The 16409-nt window shown below is 44.7% G+C and overlaps 1 protein-coding gene and 1 long non-coding RNA gene across 3 annotated transcripts in view; one reads left to right on the plus strand and one right to left on the minus strand.

Annotated features, from left to right (window-relative positions):
- Nucleotides 1-16409, plus strand: part of spata20 (spermatogenesis associated 20) — a 452991-nt gene that overhangs the window by 87607 nt on the left and 348975 nt on the right. For both annotated transcript variants that reach the window (XM_068057905.1, XM_068057906.1), the window contains exons 9-10: nucleotides 2148-2222; nucleotides 9977-10189. In XM_068057905.1, coding sequence (XP_067914006.1) covers nucleotides 2148-2222; nucleotides 9977-10189 — 288 coding nt within the window. The remainder of the gene's footprint in view (nucleotides 1-2147; nucleotides 2223-9976; nucleotides 10190-16409) is intronic.
- Nucleotides 10053-16409, minus strand: part of LOC137384220 (uncharacterized) — a 32013-nt gene continuing 25656 nt past the window's right edge. The window contains exon 3 of the long non-coding RNA XR_010977542.1: nucleotides 10053-10220. This is a non-coding gene — a long non-coding RNA (uncharacterized lncRNA). The remainder of the gene's footprint in view (nucleotides 10221-16409) is intronic.

Below are 16409 nucleotides of genomic sequence, written 5' to 3' on the forward strand. Positions count from 1 at the left end.
AGGCCACAACTGGAGTACTGTGTACAGTTCTGGTCACCACACTATAGGAAGGATGCGATTGCACTGGAGAGGGTGCAGAGGATATTCACCAGGATGTTGCCTGGGCTGGAGCATTTCAGTTATGAAGAGAGACTGGATAGGCTAGGGTTGTTTTCCTTGGAGCGGAGAAGGCTGAGGGGGGACATGATTGAGGTATATAAAATTATGAGGGGCGTTGATAGGTTAGATAGGAAGGAACTTTTTCCCTTAGCGGAGGGGTCAGTAACCAGGGGGCATAGACTTATGGTAAGTGCCAGGAAGTTTAGAGGGAAGTTGATGAAAAATGTTTTCACCCAGAGGCTGGTTGGAATCTGGAACACACTGCCTGAAGGGGTGGTAGAGGCAGGAACACTCACAACTTTTAAGAAGTTTTCAGATGAGCACTTGAAACGCCATAGCATACAAGGTTACGGGCCAAGTGCAGGAAAATGGGATTAGATTGGACGGGTGCTTGATGGTCGGCGCAGGCGCGTTGGGCCCAATGGCCTGTTTCTGAGCTGTTATGACTCTATGACTGTATGACTCTATGACCCATGACTGATTTATCCCTCAATCAACATAAAAAAAAACATCATCTGGTCATTATCACATTTATTTTTATGGGAGCTTGCTGTGTGCATATTAGCTGCCAAGTTTCCTACATTGCAACAGTGACTACACTTCAAAAGTACTTCATTGGCTGTTAAGCGCTTTGTGACATCTGGTGGTTGTGAAAAGCGCTATATAAATGCAAATCTGTCTTTCTATGGGAACTGAATTGAGACTGACTGAACTTTCTTTCGATGGAGCCTGTATAACCAGCAGACAACTCCTTCACTTTAGGTGGGCTCACTTCCACACCCAGGAATTGAAAGGACAATTTGCTAACCCAAAGCATCTTCCAATCCTTACTCAGATTGTTTGCATTTCAGTTGTTTTAAATCCAGATACATGAAGCAAGGTGAGATCAACCAGCAGCATCACATTCAAGTAGAAATGTTCCGAAGAAGGGTCACTGACCCGAAACGTTAACTCTGCTTCTCTTTCCACAGATGCTGCCAGACCTGCTGAGTGGTTCCAGCATTTCTTGTTTTTATTCAAGTGGCAATGCTTTGGTTTGTCTTCCATCTCTTTCCTAATGTACCTTCTGTGCCACCCAGTCCTGGTTGATCAGGCGGCAGGAGCTGCAGTCAGAAGCAGATCATTGGACTTTGTGTAGTTGTCCTCCCTCCCATTCCTATGACTCTGCAGTGAAGTGCCATGATCCTGTATTGCGTTGGTGTAGAGCTGATGATCATCAGATGAGATGAGTTTCATTGCCCCTCATCCCTGGGCCTCCAACTTAAAAAATAGTTGTTGAGGATTGAGAGTGCATACATACTGTTTTTGAGGGTGCATATTCCTGCAGCTGAAGATGGTGAGTGCATAAGGACAGCGGTTGAGGGCACATCTTGCAAGAAAAAACTCAGCCAAGGTTGACGCACAGGTATTGCTACTTGAACTGGTACCGGAGAGGAGGCTGGTGTTTACAGTACCTCTCCTATCTCCAATCTTCGCCAGTCCACCCAGCTGCAGAAGGGGAGGAAAATGGAGGGGAGGGTGCTAATAGTGGAGAAAGTGTTATAAAGTACTTGGCTTACACTATAGAAAAATCTCAAGAGGTGTCCTAGATTCTGAATGCCTAGCCAATATTGTTTGCTCCCTCAGGTGCTGAATGAAAATTTTATGTAGTTTTTGCTTCAAAGTAGTGCTGTGCGCGAGAGCTCTATGGCACCCTGTTGTTAACTGCATTGCCATATTTAAAATCAAGTGCCCCAGGTGCTGACTGTACAGCTCCCCTGTGCAGTACAAGGCTGTTACTTGCGCCATTCAATATTTCTGTCGTCAAGCTCATTTTTGAAGTGTTTGGAGATGATAATGATAAGTTCGGGAGATATGCATATGAAATATCCTGGAGCATGCTTGCAAAAAAACCTTTGATGCCATTTGGTATTTAAAAGTGTTTATATGCTAATGGGAAAGTTTTGCTTCACAGCTGTTTGCCGTTAACCTAGTTCTGAGTTGAGTTGGGCCTGCCTTTTTGCTTAGTCAGCAGTTCAGAATCTAAACAGTGATGTGTCTTTCCACAGATTTCTGGTGACCAGTTCTTTGCGGACGTTGCTCGAGACATTCTGCTCTATGTCTCTCGAGATTTGAGTGACCAGGTAAGTCAACATTTTCCACCAGTGTTACCATTTGAGTGCCAATTATTGGAATCTTTCCTTTGGGAGCTTGTATTCTAATATAACAGTTGATTTATAATGCACCTCTCTTCCCCATGTGTGCTTCTGTTTGGAAATGGAAGCTATTTTATAATGTTTTCTTTTCTGAAGGCAGTGATACTATGGAGCCTGATTACAGTCTTTCCATACTTTCCTCTATATACTTGAGGTCATCCAAAACTCTGCTGTCTGTGTGCTAACTCGCAGTGTCCCGCTCACCAATCGCCTCTGTGCTCACTGATCTACTTTGGCTTCTAGTTGGCAAAGCCTCGATTTTAAAATTCTCATCCGTACTTTAAGTTCCTCAGTGGCCTCGCCCTCCCTGTCTCTGTAATCTCCTCCAGCCCTACAAGCCTCTGCGCTCCTCCTATTCTGGCCTCTTGTGACTATCTCCGATTTTAATCGCTCCACTGATGGAGGCTGTGCCTTCAGCTGCCTGGGCCCTAAGCTCTGGAATTCCATCCCTAAACTTCTCCACCTCTTTATAGAATTCTAAAATTGGGGCATTGCTTAACTAGGAGCCAAAGGGGTGATGGGCGACCAGGCCTTGGTACGCATTGGGACTTGGTGCGAGTTAGGACATGGACAACGGAGTTTTGGATGATCTCAAGTTTACAGAGGGTAGAACATGGGAGGCTGGCCCCGAGTGCCTTGGAATAGTCAAGTCTAGAGGTATCAAAGGCATGAATGAGGGTTTCAGCAGGAGATGAGCTGAGGCAGTGTGAAGTCGGGTGATGTTACAGTGGTGGAAATAGGCAGTCTTAAAAATGGCATGGTGGTTATGTGGTCAGAAGCTCAACTTGGGGTCAGATAATATACCAAGGTTGCGAAAAGTCTGGTTCAGCTTCAAGAAAGTTGCCAAGGAGAGGGATGGAGTCAGTGGTTAGGGAACGGAGTTTGTGGCGGGGACCGAAAACAATGGCTTCTGTCTGTCTTCCCAATGTTTATTGGAGGAAATTTTTGCTCATCCAGTATTGGATGCCAAACAAGCAGCCTGACAATTTAGAGACAATGGAGGAGTAGAGAGGGAGGGTTGGTGGTGAGAGTAAAGCTGGGTGACGTCAACATATTTGTGGAAATGAAGGCCATGTTTTTGGATGATGTCACCAAAGGGCAGCATGTAGATGAGAAATGGTAGGGGGCCAAAGATGGAACCTTGGGAAACACCAGGGGTAAAGGTGTGGGAGTGGGATGAAAATCCACTGGAGGTAATTCTCTGGCTACAACTGGATGCATAACAATTGAACCAGGTGAGTGCAGTCCCACCCAGTTGAATGATGGTGGAGAGGCATTGTAAGAGGATGCTGTGGTCAACTGTGCCAAAGGCTACAATCAGGCTGAGAAGGACTTGTTGGTTCCCATGCAATCTTGCTGGGGCTGGGTTGTGCTGAGTCCTGTTCCATCATATGTCAATGTTGGCTGCTCCATCAGCTGTAGCTTCCAACCCATTCCAGAATTTGAGTAATAATCTGTGCTGACATTCCAGTGTCACGCTGTATTGTCAATCGTGTTGTCTTTGGACTTGAAATGGGACCCTGCTTGCTGTTACAGTAGTTGGGGGAGTACGTACTAATGAACCCAGGGTACAACACAAGGAAGAGCAAGGAGATCCTCTTCTGTTCTTGCCAAAGGTCTTTCCTGAATAAAAAAAGAATGATCGTTCATCACATTTGTTGTCTTTGCCATTTTGCTGCATGCAGGATGTCAGCCTTGTTTGCCTGCATAGCATCTCGAAGTACATTTCATCTCAAAGTAAATTGTTTCATGCAAAGCACTTTATGATATTTCACAGAGAAGTGATATATAAATGTAAGGTTTTTCTTTCTTTGGCTGTGGAATGAAGCACATCGTTTAGATATTGTGCTCACTGATAGAAAGAAGGAACTTGCATTTATATGGCGTCTTTCAGGATCTCAAGATATCCCAAAGAGCTTCACAACCAATGAGGTACTTTTGAAGTGTAGTGACTGCTGTAACATAGGAAATGTGGCAGCCAATTTGTGCACAGCAAGGCTCCACAAACAGCAGTGAGATAATGGCCAAATAATCTGTTTAATGATGTTGGTTGATGGATAAATGTTGGCTGGGACACCAGGGAAAATTCTTCAAATAGTGCTTTGGGACCTTTTATATCCATCCGAGAAGGTAGATGGGGCTTCGGTTTAACATCTTATCCGAAAGACAACACTTCTGACAGTGCAGCATTCCCTCAGTATTGCACTGAAGTGTCAACCTAGATGATGTGCTCAAGGCTCTGGAATGGGTCTTAAACCCATGACCCAATTGACAGAGGTAGGGTGCTACCACTGAGCGAAGATTGATCCCTAATTTCAGTTGTTCCAGAGCAAATACTTTCCATTAAAGCTTAGTGAGTTCCAAGCTTCATCGCTCACACGGAATCTCGGCTACAAAGACTCGTGGACTGTATCTCCCGAGCCTATGACTTGTTCTCCTTACTATAAGCATCAAGAAAACCATGGTAATGGGACAAGGTGTTGCATCTCCGCCCCGATAAATAACAACCCACTGGAAGTGGTTAGCAAATTCTGCTACCTTGGGTCCATGCTGACACACAATCTGTCCCTTGATGCAGAACTCGATACACGCATAGGGAAAGCAGCTACCATCTTTGGCCGACTCAAGAAAGGCGCAGGGATAACACCAAGTTGACCCTTAGGACCAAGCTGATTGTTTATCAGGCCTGTGTTCTCAGCATCTTGCTGTATGGCTGTGAAACATGGACAACTTGCAGCTACCAGGAAAAGAAGCTCAATAATTTCCACCTTCGCCTGTGTCACATTATGGGTATATCCTGGCAGGACAAAATCACAAATGTGGCAGTCCTCTCAAGAGCTCCCAAGTTTTTTGGCACTAATCAAACAAAAGACTGCTTTGGTGGATCGGACAGGTCAGCAGGATGGAAGACGGCTGCTTATCCAAGGACTTTCTGTAGGCTGAGGTAGCCGGGGCCAGACGACCAGTGGGGCACCCAAAGCTCCACTTCAAGGATGCTTGGCAAGCATGACATGAAGGCACTAAATGTCGACTATCGCACCTGGGAGTCAATAGCTGGTGAAAGAAGGAGATGGCGACATATCCTGTGGACTGGTGTGTATTACTACGATGACCAGTTGCTAGAGCAGCTTGGCAACAGGTGCCAATGCTGAAAACAGCAACTCACAATGTCACTCAGCAGCTTCACATGTGGCACTTGTGGCAGAACCTGTCTCTCAAGGATTGGCAGTCACAGCCATCAGCAAATATGCACCAAGAGAAGACACCCCACCTAAATGGATTGTTTGCTGCATGTCCATCATCTTTCGTAGATAGAAGGATGCCAATCAATCAACTCTCCATTAGAGCTGTTTATAAAATAAAAACTGAGTAATGGTGAACAGTAATATTTTTTCCACCCTGTGTATTTCTTTCCCTTTTACTTCTGACACACTGGATTCCAGTGGCAGGGGTGAGCACTGTTAACCCTTCAGTGTCTTACCAAGTCAGCTGTGTGAACTCTGACACTGAGGTCAGAATTCCTGCACTGGCCAACTTGCCAATATTGCCTTTGTTCCTTTTAATGGGAGAAGGTTACAAGCTATTAATCACAGAAGCTGATAGGCCCTAGCCTTAGTGTCCACCCAGAGAGGGTGCTGTGTACTTCACCTTACCCCCACCATGGCTGTTCCGACATGACTGGGAGGAGGATGCAACAAAAAGGGAGACAGAATAAGTAAACGCTGATTTGAGAATCCCTGGGAATTACTGCCAGTGCATCTGTCGAGCTCTGCACAGATTACTGGAAAGCAGTTTGATCCAACCCTTTCGAGCTTACCCCACTGTAACTATGCTGGCACCATCATGAATACAAAGACACAAAATATGTTTGTATTCTTTTACCTCCTAGCTGGAGAATTGATGAGACTGGATGAAAAAAGTGAGAAAAGCTGCAACTTGTACAATGTTGAGGCACTTCAATACAAGACACAACATGTGCGTTTTTAACAAGGAAGCAGAATAATTCCAGCGGTGTTTTAATGTGCCAAATATTCAATTAATTGTAGCAAAAACCCATATATTATTCAATTAGTATAAATCGGTTGTTGCCTGTGATGTAATCTTGCTGCGATGTGAAGTTAATTTTAGTTTGCTAATCCGTTCACTGACAGCTTGCTAATGAAACAGCAGACAAAAACAAATTGTTTGTTAGGCAAGGTGATCAGGGCTCACTTCCTGCCTTTGTTCTGTCTGATAACAGTCGCATGTCATCAGTTGAATCATCAGATTGAGGAGGCTGCTGAATTAATCAGGCACAAAAAGCAGAATACTGTGGATGCTGGAGTCTGTATTAAAATAGAGAGAGCCGGAAAAATACTGCAGTTCTGGCAGCATCTGTGGAGAGAGAAACAGAGTTAATGTTACAGATTGATAACCTTTCATCAGAACAGGAAGAAGTTAGAAGTATAGCAGATTTCAAGCAAGTACAGGGGCAACAAAAGAACAGGCGAGGAGGAGGGGAGGAAAGAATGAAAGGGAAGGTCAATGATTGGTTGGAGAACTTGGTTACCATCCCATAGAGGAGATTGGCACAACTTCTGATAAACCAGTTCGACTGCACAAAGTGCTTAATTTTGTATTGAATTAAAGCATGATCCCTGGTGTCAAGTTACCCAAATAAATTGAGCTGAATGGTGTCTGACCATTTAGAGGATTATTCTGCTATTGCACATGGGGGTAGTGCGGAGTGGTGGAATTGAGGTAGATGATCAGCCATGATCGTATTGAGTGGTGGAATGAAGGAATGAATGGCCTACTCCTGCTCCTATTCTTATGTCCATATTTAAAAAAGGACTTACATTTATTTAGCACCTGTCACAACCTTAGGAATGAGGAACTTTCTGAACTGTATCATGATTGTGCAGATACAGCAGCCAATTTGAGTACAACAAGATCCCACAAACAGCAATGAGGTGAATGACCAGTTCACTATTTTTGGTGGCATTGAGAGAGGAATTTTGGGAAGAATACCAAAATAGTGCCACAGGACTTTGAACAAGTAGACAAGGCCTTGGTTTAACATAATTTAAAGAGCAGCTTCCCATGACAGTTCAGCACTCTCTCAGTGCTGCTCTCGAGTCTCTGGTTGGGTGATGAGCTCAAGTCCCAGAGTAAGCCTTGAACCCACAGCCTTCTGACCCAAAGGCAAGAGTTCTACCAACTCAGACAAGGTGACAGAAAATGCTACAGGTGAAAATGTTTACTTTCCATTGTTGAGAGGCAGCAGTATTGGCTGAATTTCCAAGTTCAAATGCTTATCAAACTCTATCTTCTCTTGGACTTCAAAGAGCTAAGTAATTCAAAGTTATTGAATTATTCATGTGAAATTCTCTGTTATTTGAAGGTCTTTTTTTGTCAGCTGCATTGGCTCAATATAACTGTGCCCAAAAATACCCCACACTACTTAGGCAGAAGCTGCATTATGTTGTAAAAACAAGAAATGCTGGAACCACTCAGCAGGTCTGGCAGCATCTGTGGAAAGAGAAGCAGAGTTAACGTTTCGGGTCAGTGACCCTTCTTCTGTTGTGTTTGGAGTGACTGAAAAATACAGTGAGCTGAGACAATGGCCTTCACATTTGGAACTTCTGTTCAGAAACTTCTCAGGGTGGTGAGATCAAAGTCTCTTGTATGTGATGATTGATGATCACACTGAGAGGCCACAAAGATTGCTGACATTGGGAAATGGAAATATCATACTGTATCAATAGGCAAGCTCTTTCAAGATTGAAGTATGTCGTTGGAGTAGTGTTTGTTTTAAATTCATTCTTGGTATGTGAGCATCACTAGCAAGGCCAGCATAATTTGGCAATAAGTTGCCCTTCCACCTTCAACATCCATTCCCTCCACAGATTATCTGGTCATTATCATATTGCTATATTTGGGATCTTGCTCACATTACCTACCAAGTTTCCTACATTGTAACAGTGACTACACCTCAAAAGTACTTCATTGGCTCTAAAGCCTATGGGGTGTCCTCAGGTGGTGAAAAGCACTATATAAATGCAAGTCTTTCTTGAGAAGCTGGTGGTGAGTTGCCTTCTTGAACCATTGCCGTCTATGTGGTGAAGGTACTCCCACAATGCTGTTAATAAAAGTGTTTCAGGATTTTGACCCAGCGATGTTGAAGGAAAGGAGATATATTTCCAAGTTAGGATGGTGTGAGGCTTGGAGGGGAACTTGGAGGTGGTGGTGTTCCCATTGAATCTCTGCCCTTGTCCTGTGTGGCAGAGGTTGTGGGTTTAGGAGGTGCTGCCGAAGAAGACTTGGTGATTTGCTGCAGTGCATCTTGTAGATAGTACACACTGCAGCTACAGTGTAGTGGTGGTGGAGAGAGTGAATGTTTAAGGTTGTGGGCGGACTGCTTAATGTAGGGGTGGATTAACCATGCAGTTGACTTGTCCTGTACCTGACCTGGAAATGATTGATCGTGAGCATCAAAAATGGGAAAGGATTCCCTTCCTGCCATTGACCTTCCCAACCTTGCTGGGCATTAAATAATTAATTGAAAAATATTTTTGGAGGAGTTTGTAGACTAGCATGTTCTATTTTTGATGATGGGATGAAGCATTTGCAGTTCTGTACTGTGCTTTTGTTGGCATTCTAAATTGGTGCTTCAATCTTGTTGATTCTTAGACAGATTGAGTTAGAGTTACAAGGAAAGACCGTTAGCAAACCTACATGTTTTGTTACAGATCTGTGTAGCTGTTTTACTTTTATTTTGGAAAAAATAAATGTACATTTCTATAAATGCTCCCTTTTTAAGATTCGGCAACCAACCTTTGGAAAGCAAGTAATGTATTGTCCTTTGATATTTGTGGAATGCTTGAGTCTTGAGTTGTTTTGTTTCTGTCATGTTGTCACGGAGTGACTGGATTAATATTTTAATATCTGTCCCTGAAGTGAGAGAAGTGATTGCTGATCAAATATTTCTACTTTTCAATGAAGCTCCCAGTGCTGTGATGTACAACGTCTGGCCAATGATTCATTGAAACCCTCGTCCATGCTTTTGTTCCTCCAGTATTCCAATGTTCTCCAAGCTGGATCTTCCACCAAAAACTTCGCTGCCTGTATTCTAATTTGCATCAAGTCCTGTTCATCCATCACTTTTGTCCTCGTGTCTGGAGGTTACAAAGGGCGGGATGAGGGTTTCAGCAGAAATGGGATGGTCTAAGGTGGAATGGAGGCATATAGTATTACAGACTGTGGAAGTAGGTAGTCTTTGTTATGGGAGTGGGGTTGAAAGCTTATCTTTGGTTTGAATAGGATGGCAGAGTTGCAAAAAAATTGAAATAAAAACAGAAAGTGCTGGAAATACTCAGCAGGCCTTGCAGCCTATGTGGAGAGAGAAACAGAGTTCATGTTTCAGGTCAATGACCTTTCATCAGAACAGCATACCATCTGGTTCAGCCTAAGACGATGACCAAGGAAGGGGGCGGAATGAGTGGCGATGGTACTTACTTTGTGGCAGGGGCCAAGGACAATGACTTTGGTCCTCCCAATGTTTAACTAGTGAATGTTGCAGCTCACCCACAAATTGGGTTGGAAAAATGTGAAAAATTACAGACATTATGGAATTCATTGCATTGTTGATGAAATAGTTGCATGTTTCCTGCCTCTGTGACTAACTCTTTCTATCCCTACAGTCTGGGGGTTTCTACAGTGCCGAAGATGCAGATTCTCACCCTACAGCGGAGTCGGTTGATAAAAGAGAGGGAGCTTTCTGTGTGTGGACAGAGCAGGAAATCCGACAACTTCTCCCAGATCCAGTCTCCGATGCCGCACAAAGTGTAACCATGGCAGATGTTTTTGCCTATCATTATGGCGTGAAAGGGAGTGGGAATGTTGACCCAGCACAGGTACTTGAAGAGAAAAAGAATTACTCGTGATCTGAAATTTAAAAAAAAGAACCTGCTGAAAATTCACAGTAGCTCATTCAGCACACCCGAAGGTGAAAGACAGCTTAATGTTTCGGATAGGACTCTGATCAGAACTGACATTGTCAGGTTAAAGAAGGGGCATGGTAGCATTGTGTTACTTTACTCGACTAGTAATGCAGTGACTAGTAACTAGTACTCCAGAGGCCTGGACTATTGATCCAGAGATGTGAGTTCAAACCCCACCAAGGCATATGGAGAATTTAAATTCAATTAATTAAGTAAATAGGGAATAAAATGTTAGCATGAAATTACTTGATTGCTCTGAAAACCCATCTTGTTCAGTAATGTCCTTTAGGGAAGGAAATTTGCCATCCTTACCCGGTCTGCCATACATGTGACTCCAGACCCACAGCAATGTGGTTGACTCTTACCTGTCCTCTAAAATGACCTAGCAAGCCGCACAATTGTATCAAAATGCTACAGAAAAGTTGAAAAAGGATGAAACCGGATGGACTACCTGACATCAGCTAGGCACTGGAAACGACTAAGGTCCAGTTGACCCTGCTCACGAATATCTGGGCACTTGTGCCAAAGTTGGGAACGCTATCCCACAGACTAGTCAAGCAACAGCCTGACATAGTCATACTCACCAAATCGTACTTTACAGTCAATGACCCAGATTCCTCGATTGCCATCCCTGGGTATGTCCTATCCCACCAGCAGAGGTGGCGGCACAGTGGTATGTAAGGAGGGTGTGGTCCTGGGCATCTTCAACATTGACTTCCGACCCCATGAAGTCTCATGGCATCAGGTCAAACATGGACAAGAAACCCTCCTGCTGATTTCCACTGATTGCTTTCCCTCAGCTGATGAATCAGAAATTCTCCATGTTGAACACCACTTGGAAGAAGCATTGAGGGGGGAAAGGGCACAGAATGTACTTTGGGTGTGGGACTTCAGTGTCCATCACCAAGAGTGGCTTGGTAACACCACTTCTGATTGAGTTGGCCAAGTCCTGAAGGATATATCTGCCAGACTGGGCCTGCAGAAGGTGGTGCGAGAAGCAACAAGAGGGAAAAACCTACTTGACCTTGCCCTCACCAATCTACCTGTTGCAGATGCATCTGTCCATGGCAGTATTGGTAGGAGTGACCACTGACCAGTCCTGGTGGAGACAATGTCCCGTCTTCACACTGAGGATATTGTCCATCGTGTTGTGTGGCACTACCAACCTGCTAAATATGATAGATCTGTTCTGAATCGATAAGCTTAAAGCTGGGTATCCACGAGCTACAGCAGAATTGCATTCAACCACAATCCATAACCTCATGGCCCAGCATGTCCCTCACTGTACCTTTGCCATTCGGCCAGGGGATAAACTCTGGTTCAATGAGGAGTGTAGGAGAGCATGCCAAGAGCTGCACCAGGCATACCTAAAACTGAGCTGCCAACCTGGTGAAGTTACAACACAGGACGCATGTTTAGTTTCCGCATACTAAACCGCTGAAGCCGCATATAATAGACAGGGCCAAGCAATTCCACAACCAGTGGATCAGATCAGATGTTTTGAAGTCCTGCCACATCCAGTCATGAATGATGGTGAACAACTAAGCAATTAATGGGAGGAGGAGGCTTCACAAATATCCCCATTCTCAATGATGGGAGAGTCCCTCATGTCAGTGCAAAAGACAAGGCTGAAACGTTTGCAGCCTTCTTCTGCCAGAAGTATTCAGTGGACGATCCATCTTGGACTCCTCCAGTGATCCCCAGCATTAGCCAGTCTTCAGCCAATTTGATTCACGCCACATGTTATCAAGAAACAGATGAATGCATTGGATACAGCAAAGTCTATGGGCACTGATAACATCCCGGCTGTAGTAGTGAGACTTATATTCCAGAGCTGGCAGCACACCTAGCCAAGCTGTTCCAGTACTGTTACAACACTGGCGTCTACCCGACAATGTGGAAAATTGACCAGGAATGTCTTGTCCACGACAAGTAGGACCAATCAAATCCAGCCAATTACCGCCCCATCTGTCTACCGTCACTCAAAGTGATAGAAGGTGTTGTTGACAGTGTTATCAAGTGGCACTTAAACGGCAGTAACTTGCTCACCGATACTCAGTGTGGGTTCTGCCAGTGCCACTTGGTTCCTGACCTCACTACAGCCTTGGTCCAAACATGGACACGAGCTGAATTCCAGAGGTGTGGTGAGAGTGACTGCCCTTGACATCAAGGCAGCATTTAACCTGGTATGGCATCAAGGAGCCCTAGCAAAATTTAAGTCAATGGGAATAAGAGAAAACTCTCTGCTGGTTTGAGTCATACCTAGCACAAAGGAAGATAGTTGTGGTTGTTAGAGGTCAATCATCTCAGTCCCAGGACATCACTGCAGGAGTTCCTCAGGGTAGTGTCCTAGGCTGCTTCATCAATGACCATTCCTCCAGCATAAGGTCAGAAGTGGAGATGACTGTACAGTGTTCAGTACCGTTTGCAGTTCCTTAGATACTGAAGCAGTCTTTGCCCACATGCAGCAAGACCTGGACAACATTGAGGCTTGGGCTGATAATTGGCAAATAACATTTGCGCCACACAAGTACTAGGCAGTGACCAACTCCAACAAGACAGAATCTAACCATCTCCCCTTGATGTTCAGTGAATAGCCATCGATGAATACTCCACCATCCTGGGGGTTACCATTGACTAGAAACTTAACTGGACCAGCCATATAAATACTGTGGCTACAGGAGCAGATCAGAGGCTGGGAATTCTGTGGCAAGTAATGCACCTCCTGACTCCTCAAAGCCTGTCCACCATCAACAAGTCAGAAGTCAGGAGTGTGATGGAATACTGTCCACTAGCCTGGATGAGTGCAGCTCCAACAACATTCAAGAAGCTCGACACCATCCCAGACAAAGCAGCCTGCTTGATTGGCAATCATGACCAATTTTTGCCGTTTCAATTTCACATCTCATTTTGTCACCTTGAAGTTGTAAGTTTGGTCTCTATTTAAGGAAGACAAGTCTAAATTTAAAACCATTCCTTGTCTACCTGTAGGTCACCCCTGTGCAATGCCTAGATTTTAAAATTCTCAATATTGTATTCAAATCCCTCCATGGCCTCACCCCTCCCTACCTCTGTAATCTCCTCCAGCCCTCTGCGTTCCTCCAATTCTGGCCTCTTGCTCATCCCTGATTTCAATTGCTTCACCATTGCCGGCTGTACCTTCAGCTGCCAAGGCCCTAAGCTCTAGAAATACCTCCCTAAAGCATCTCTTTCTTCCTTTTAAGACACTCCTTAAAACTTACCTCTTTGACCAAGCTTTTGATCATCTGCTTTAATATCTCCTTCTGTGGCTTGGTGTCAGATTTTGTCTCATTACACTTCTGTGAAGCACCTTGGGATGTTTTGCTACATTAGAGCTGCTATATAAGTGCAAGTTATTGCTATTATAGTTTTTGCGTATTGTTACACTTTAAAATAAATCTGTAGCCCCCAAAAATCTCTCTCTCATACTTATTCAAGAAAACACACTTTGCCACTATCTCCTTATCCCAAAGCTCTCCAAAACTGAGGTTTTCCTCACACTGTGTCTCTGTCTGTTGTAGACCAATTGATAGAGATTGATTGCTATGATTAGTCAACAACTCCATTATCATTGTGCCATGGGACTACCAGCATGGTAGGAGGCGAACTGGATGGACCGAGCTCTCTTTTCATCCAACTTTGTTTCTATGTTCCTGACTGACTCAAATCTCCCATGAATCATCAACAAAACTTTCCTCATGTCCACCTACTTCACTGCTTGTCACTGTCACTTTCAAACCTACCTACCATGAGAAAAGTCAGGGGAGATATAACAATAATTGAATCAACTTCACAGTAAAAGTAATGGCAAGTGTTGAAGAATGTGAAGGGTAGTGAGTGTAAGAGGTTTCTTCCCAAAAGAAAGGACTCTTTTTCCCCAACAGAGATCATGATCTGTTTTTAAAAAATGACTTTGTGAGTCAGAATTGAAGATGTCAGTGGAGGGCAGCCAAGGTTGCTTCAGATGTTGCACTCACTCATTAGTTCTTACTAAGTACGTCAATCATGGGAAATAATAGCTGAAGGCAGAGTGTAGCGTGACAGAGAGCAGAAAATAATCAGCCTCACATCAATCTGATCAGAGAAGCTTTTGTAGCCACCTCATGATCATTAAAAGAAAGAAAGAAGAAAGAGCTTGCATTTATATAGTGCCTTTCACGACCTCGGGACATTCCAAAGTGCTTTACAGCCAATTAATACTTTAAAAGTATAGTCACTGTTGTAATATAGGAAACGCAGTGGTCAATTTGTAGATAGTATGGTCCCACAAGCAGCAATAGAATAAAGGTCAGAAAATCTGTTTAGTGATGATGGTTACAAGATAAAAATTGGCCAAGACACCTTGCAAACTTCCCTTACTTTTCTTCGAACAATGCCATGGGATCTATTATGTCCACCTGAGAGAGCAGACGAGGCTTTAGTTTCATGCGTCACACAAAAGATGGCCTCTCCAAAAGTGCAGCACTCCCTCAGTACTGCACTTGATTGTCAGCCGAGGTTTTATGTGCAAACTTCTGACTCACAGGAGAGAATGCTACCACTGAGTCACCGCTGGCAGCTGTGGAATTGGGTGGTATGTTAACGAGGGCAGGGGCTGTGACATCTTCCTGTTGCCATGCCAACTTGGTGGCAGGGAAGGTGATGGTTGGCAGTCCCGCCCAGAGCCCAACTGAGCCACTGAAGTGGCAATCAAAGGTCTCTTCCTGCCTCAGCTGGCATTTTACCAGCTGCAGGGGTGCCTTCAGCACATGGGGAGACCGACAGGTAAACCCTGGCGGCCTCCTGGAGTGGGTAGGGTGGGGGGCCTCCGTTTTGGGCACTCAATGGTCCACGGAAGGGCCTCCCCCCACTGGAGGCAATGGCCGCCCCTGCAGCAATGGTGCTGCCTGACCTCACCAACCCTGCCCCCCCCGAGCCAGGGCCTGCCTGACTGGCCCCGGCACCACCCCCCTACTACAGAGGTCCTCCAGGAGCAGCCCAAGCAGCGGCCACTGCTCCTGGTGACGCTGATGAGCTGCTGGTCCTCTGATTAGTGGCAGCCCTTGGGGGCGGGTAGCCGTCCTTAATAGGGAATTTACTTGGCTGCCACTGATGAGATGTGGCCTTCGGTTCTGCTGACCACTGTAGTGGACCCCTGCTGCCAGCACTAAATTCAGCTGATTGAGTACACTCGTTATCTGTGGTTTGTACCTGAACATACAAGCTTGTGGCTGCTTGAACACCAAAGTTCTAGCAGAGCTGTTGAAGCAATCCATAGCAGTTCCAGAGTAGAAAGAAGATTTATTTTCCAATGAAACCAATTTTTTGGTGAGGTGCTCTCTAGGCAGCTAGACTCTGATGTACCAGAAGGAAGTTGCATGCCAGCCAAATGAGTTGATACGATAGATAGAGAAAGACTATTTCCTGTTCTGGGGGAGTCCAGAACAAGGGGGCATAACCTTAAAATTGAAGCTAGGCAGTTCAGGGGTGATGTCAGGAAGCACTTCTTCACACAAAGGTAGTGACAATCTGTAATTCTCTCCCCTGAAAAAACTGTCGAGGCTAGGTCAGTTGGGACATGCCAAGACTCAGATTGATAGTTTTTTTTTTAGGCAAGGGTATTGTTACAACCAGGTGAGAAGGGGTCTAGGGGTTCCCTCTCAGCCTTTTCCTGGTTTAACCGTAACGGTTTAATTTTAGAAACAACGGGTTTTAGCTCCCCCTCAGTGCTCCTTGTTCACTGTTCCAATTGTAAGGCAAAGAAATCAGACAGATTTTCTTAGATTTAAACAAGAAAGATGGAAGTTTATTAATCTTAAACTCTAATTCGGTTAACGACTACAAATGTGCGATGCGACCACGCTAGCATGCATACGCGATAAACACACGTGCAGATAGAGACAGATAAAGTAGAGAAGAATAAAGGAGAAAAGTTTGAAGCACCATCGGGATTATAATTACAGTCCTTTGAGTTCAATGTGGAGTCTTTGGTTGCCTGTAAGTCCTGCAGTTTGTTGGGGCCCAGTTCACTCTTCAACTTGTTTTGATGTTGGAGTCTTTTCTCTCTTGAGGTTTACATGTCTTCCTTGGGGCCAGTGGCTTGGGAGAAAGCGAGAGAGAGACAGCCAGGAGA

This window comes from Heterodontus francisci, chromosome 26 (genome assembly GCF_036365525.1).
Source record: "Heterodontus francisci isolate sHetFra1 chromosome 26, sHetFra1.hap1, whole genome shotgun sequence".
Classification (NCBI taxonomy): domain Eukaryota; kingdom Metazoa; phylum Chordata; class Chondrichthyes; order Heterodontiformes; family Heterodontidae; genus Heterodontus; species Heterodontus francisci.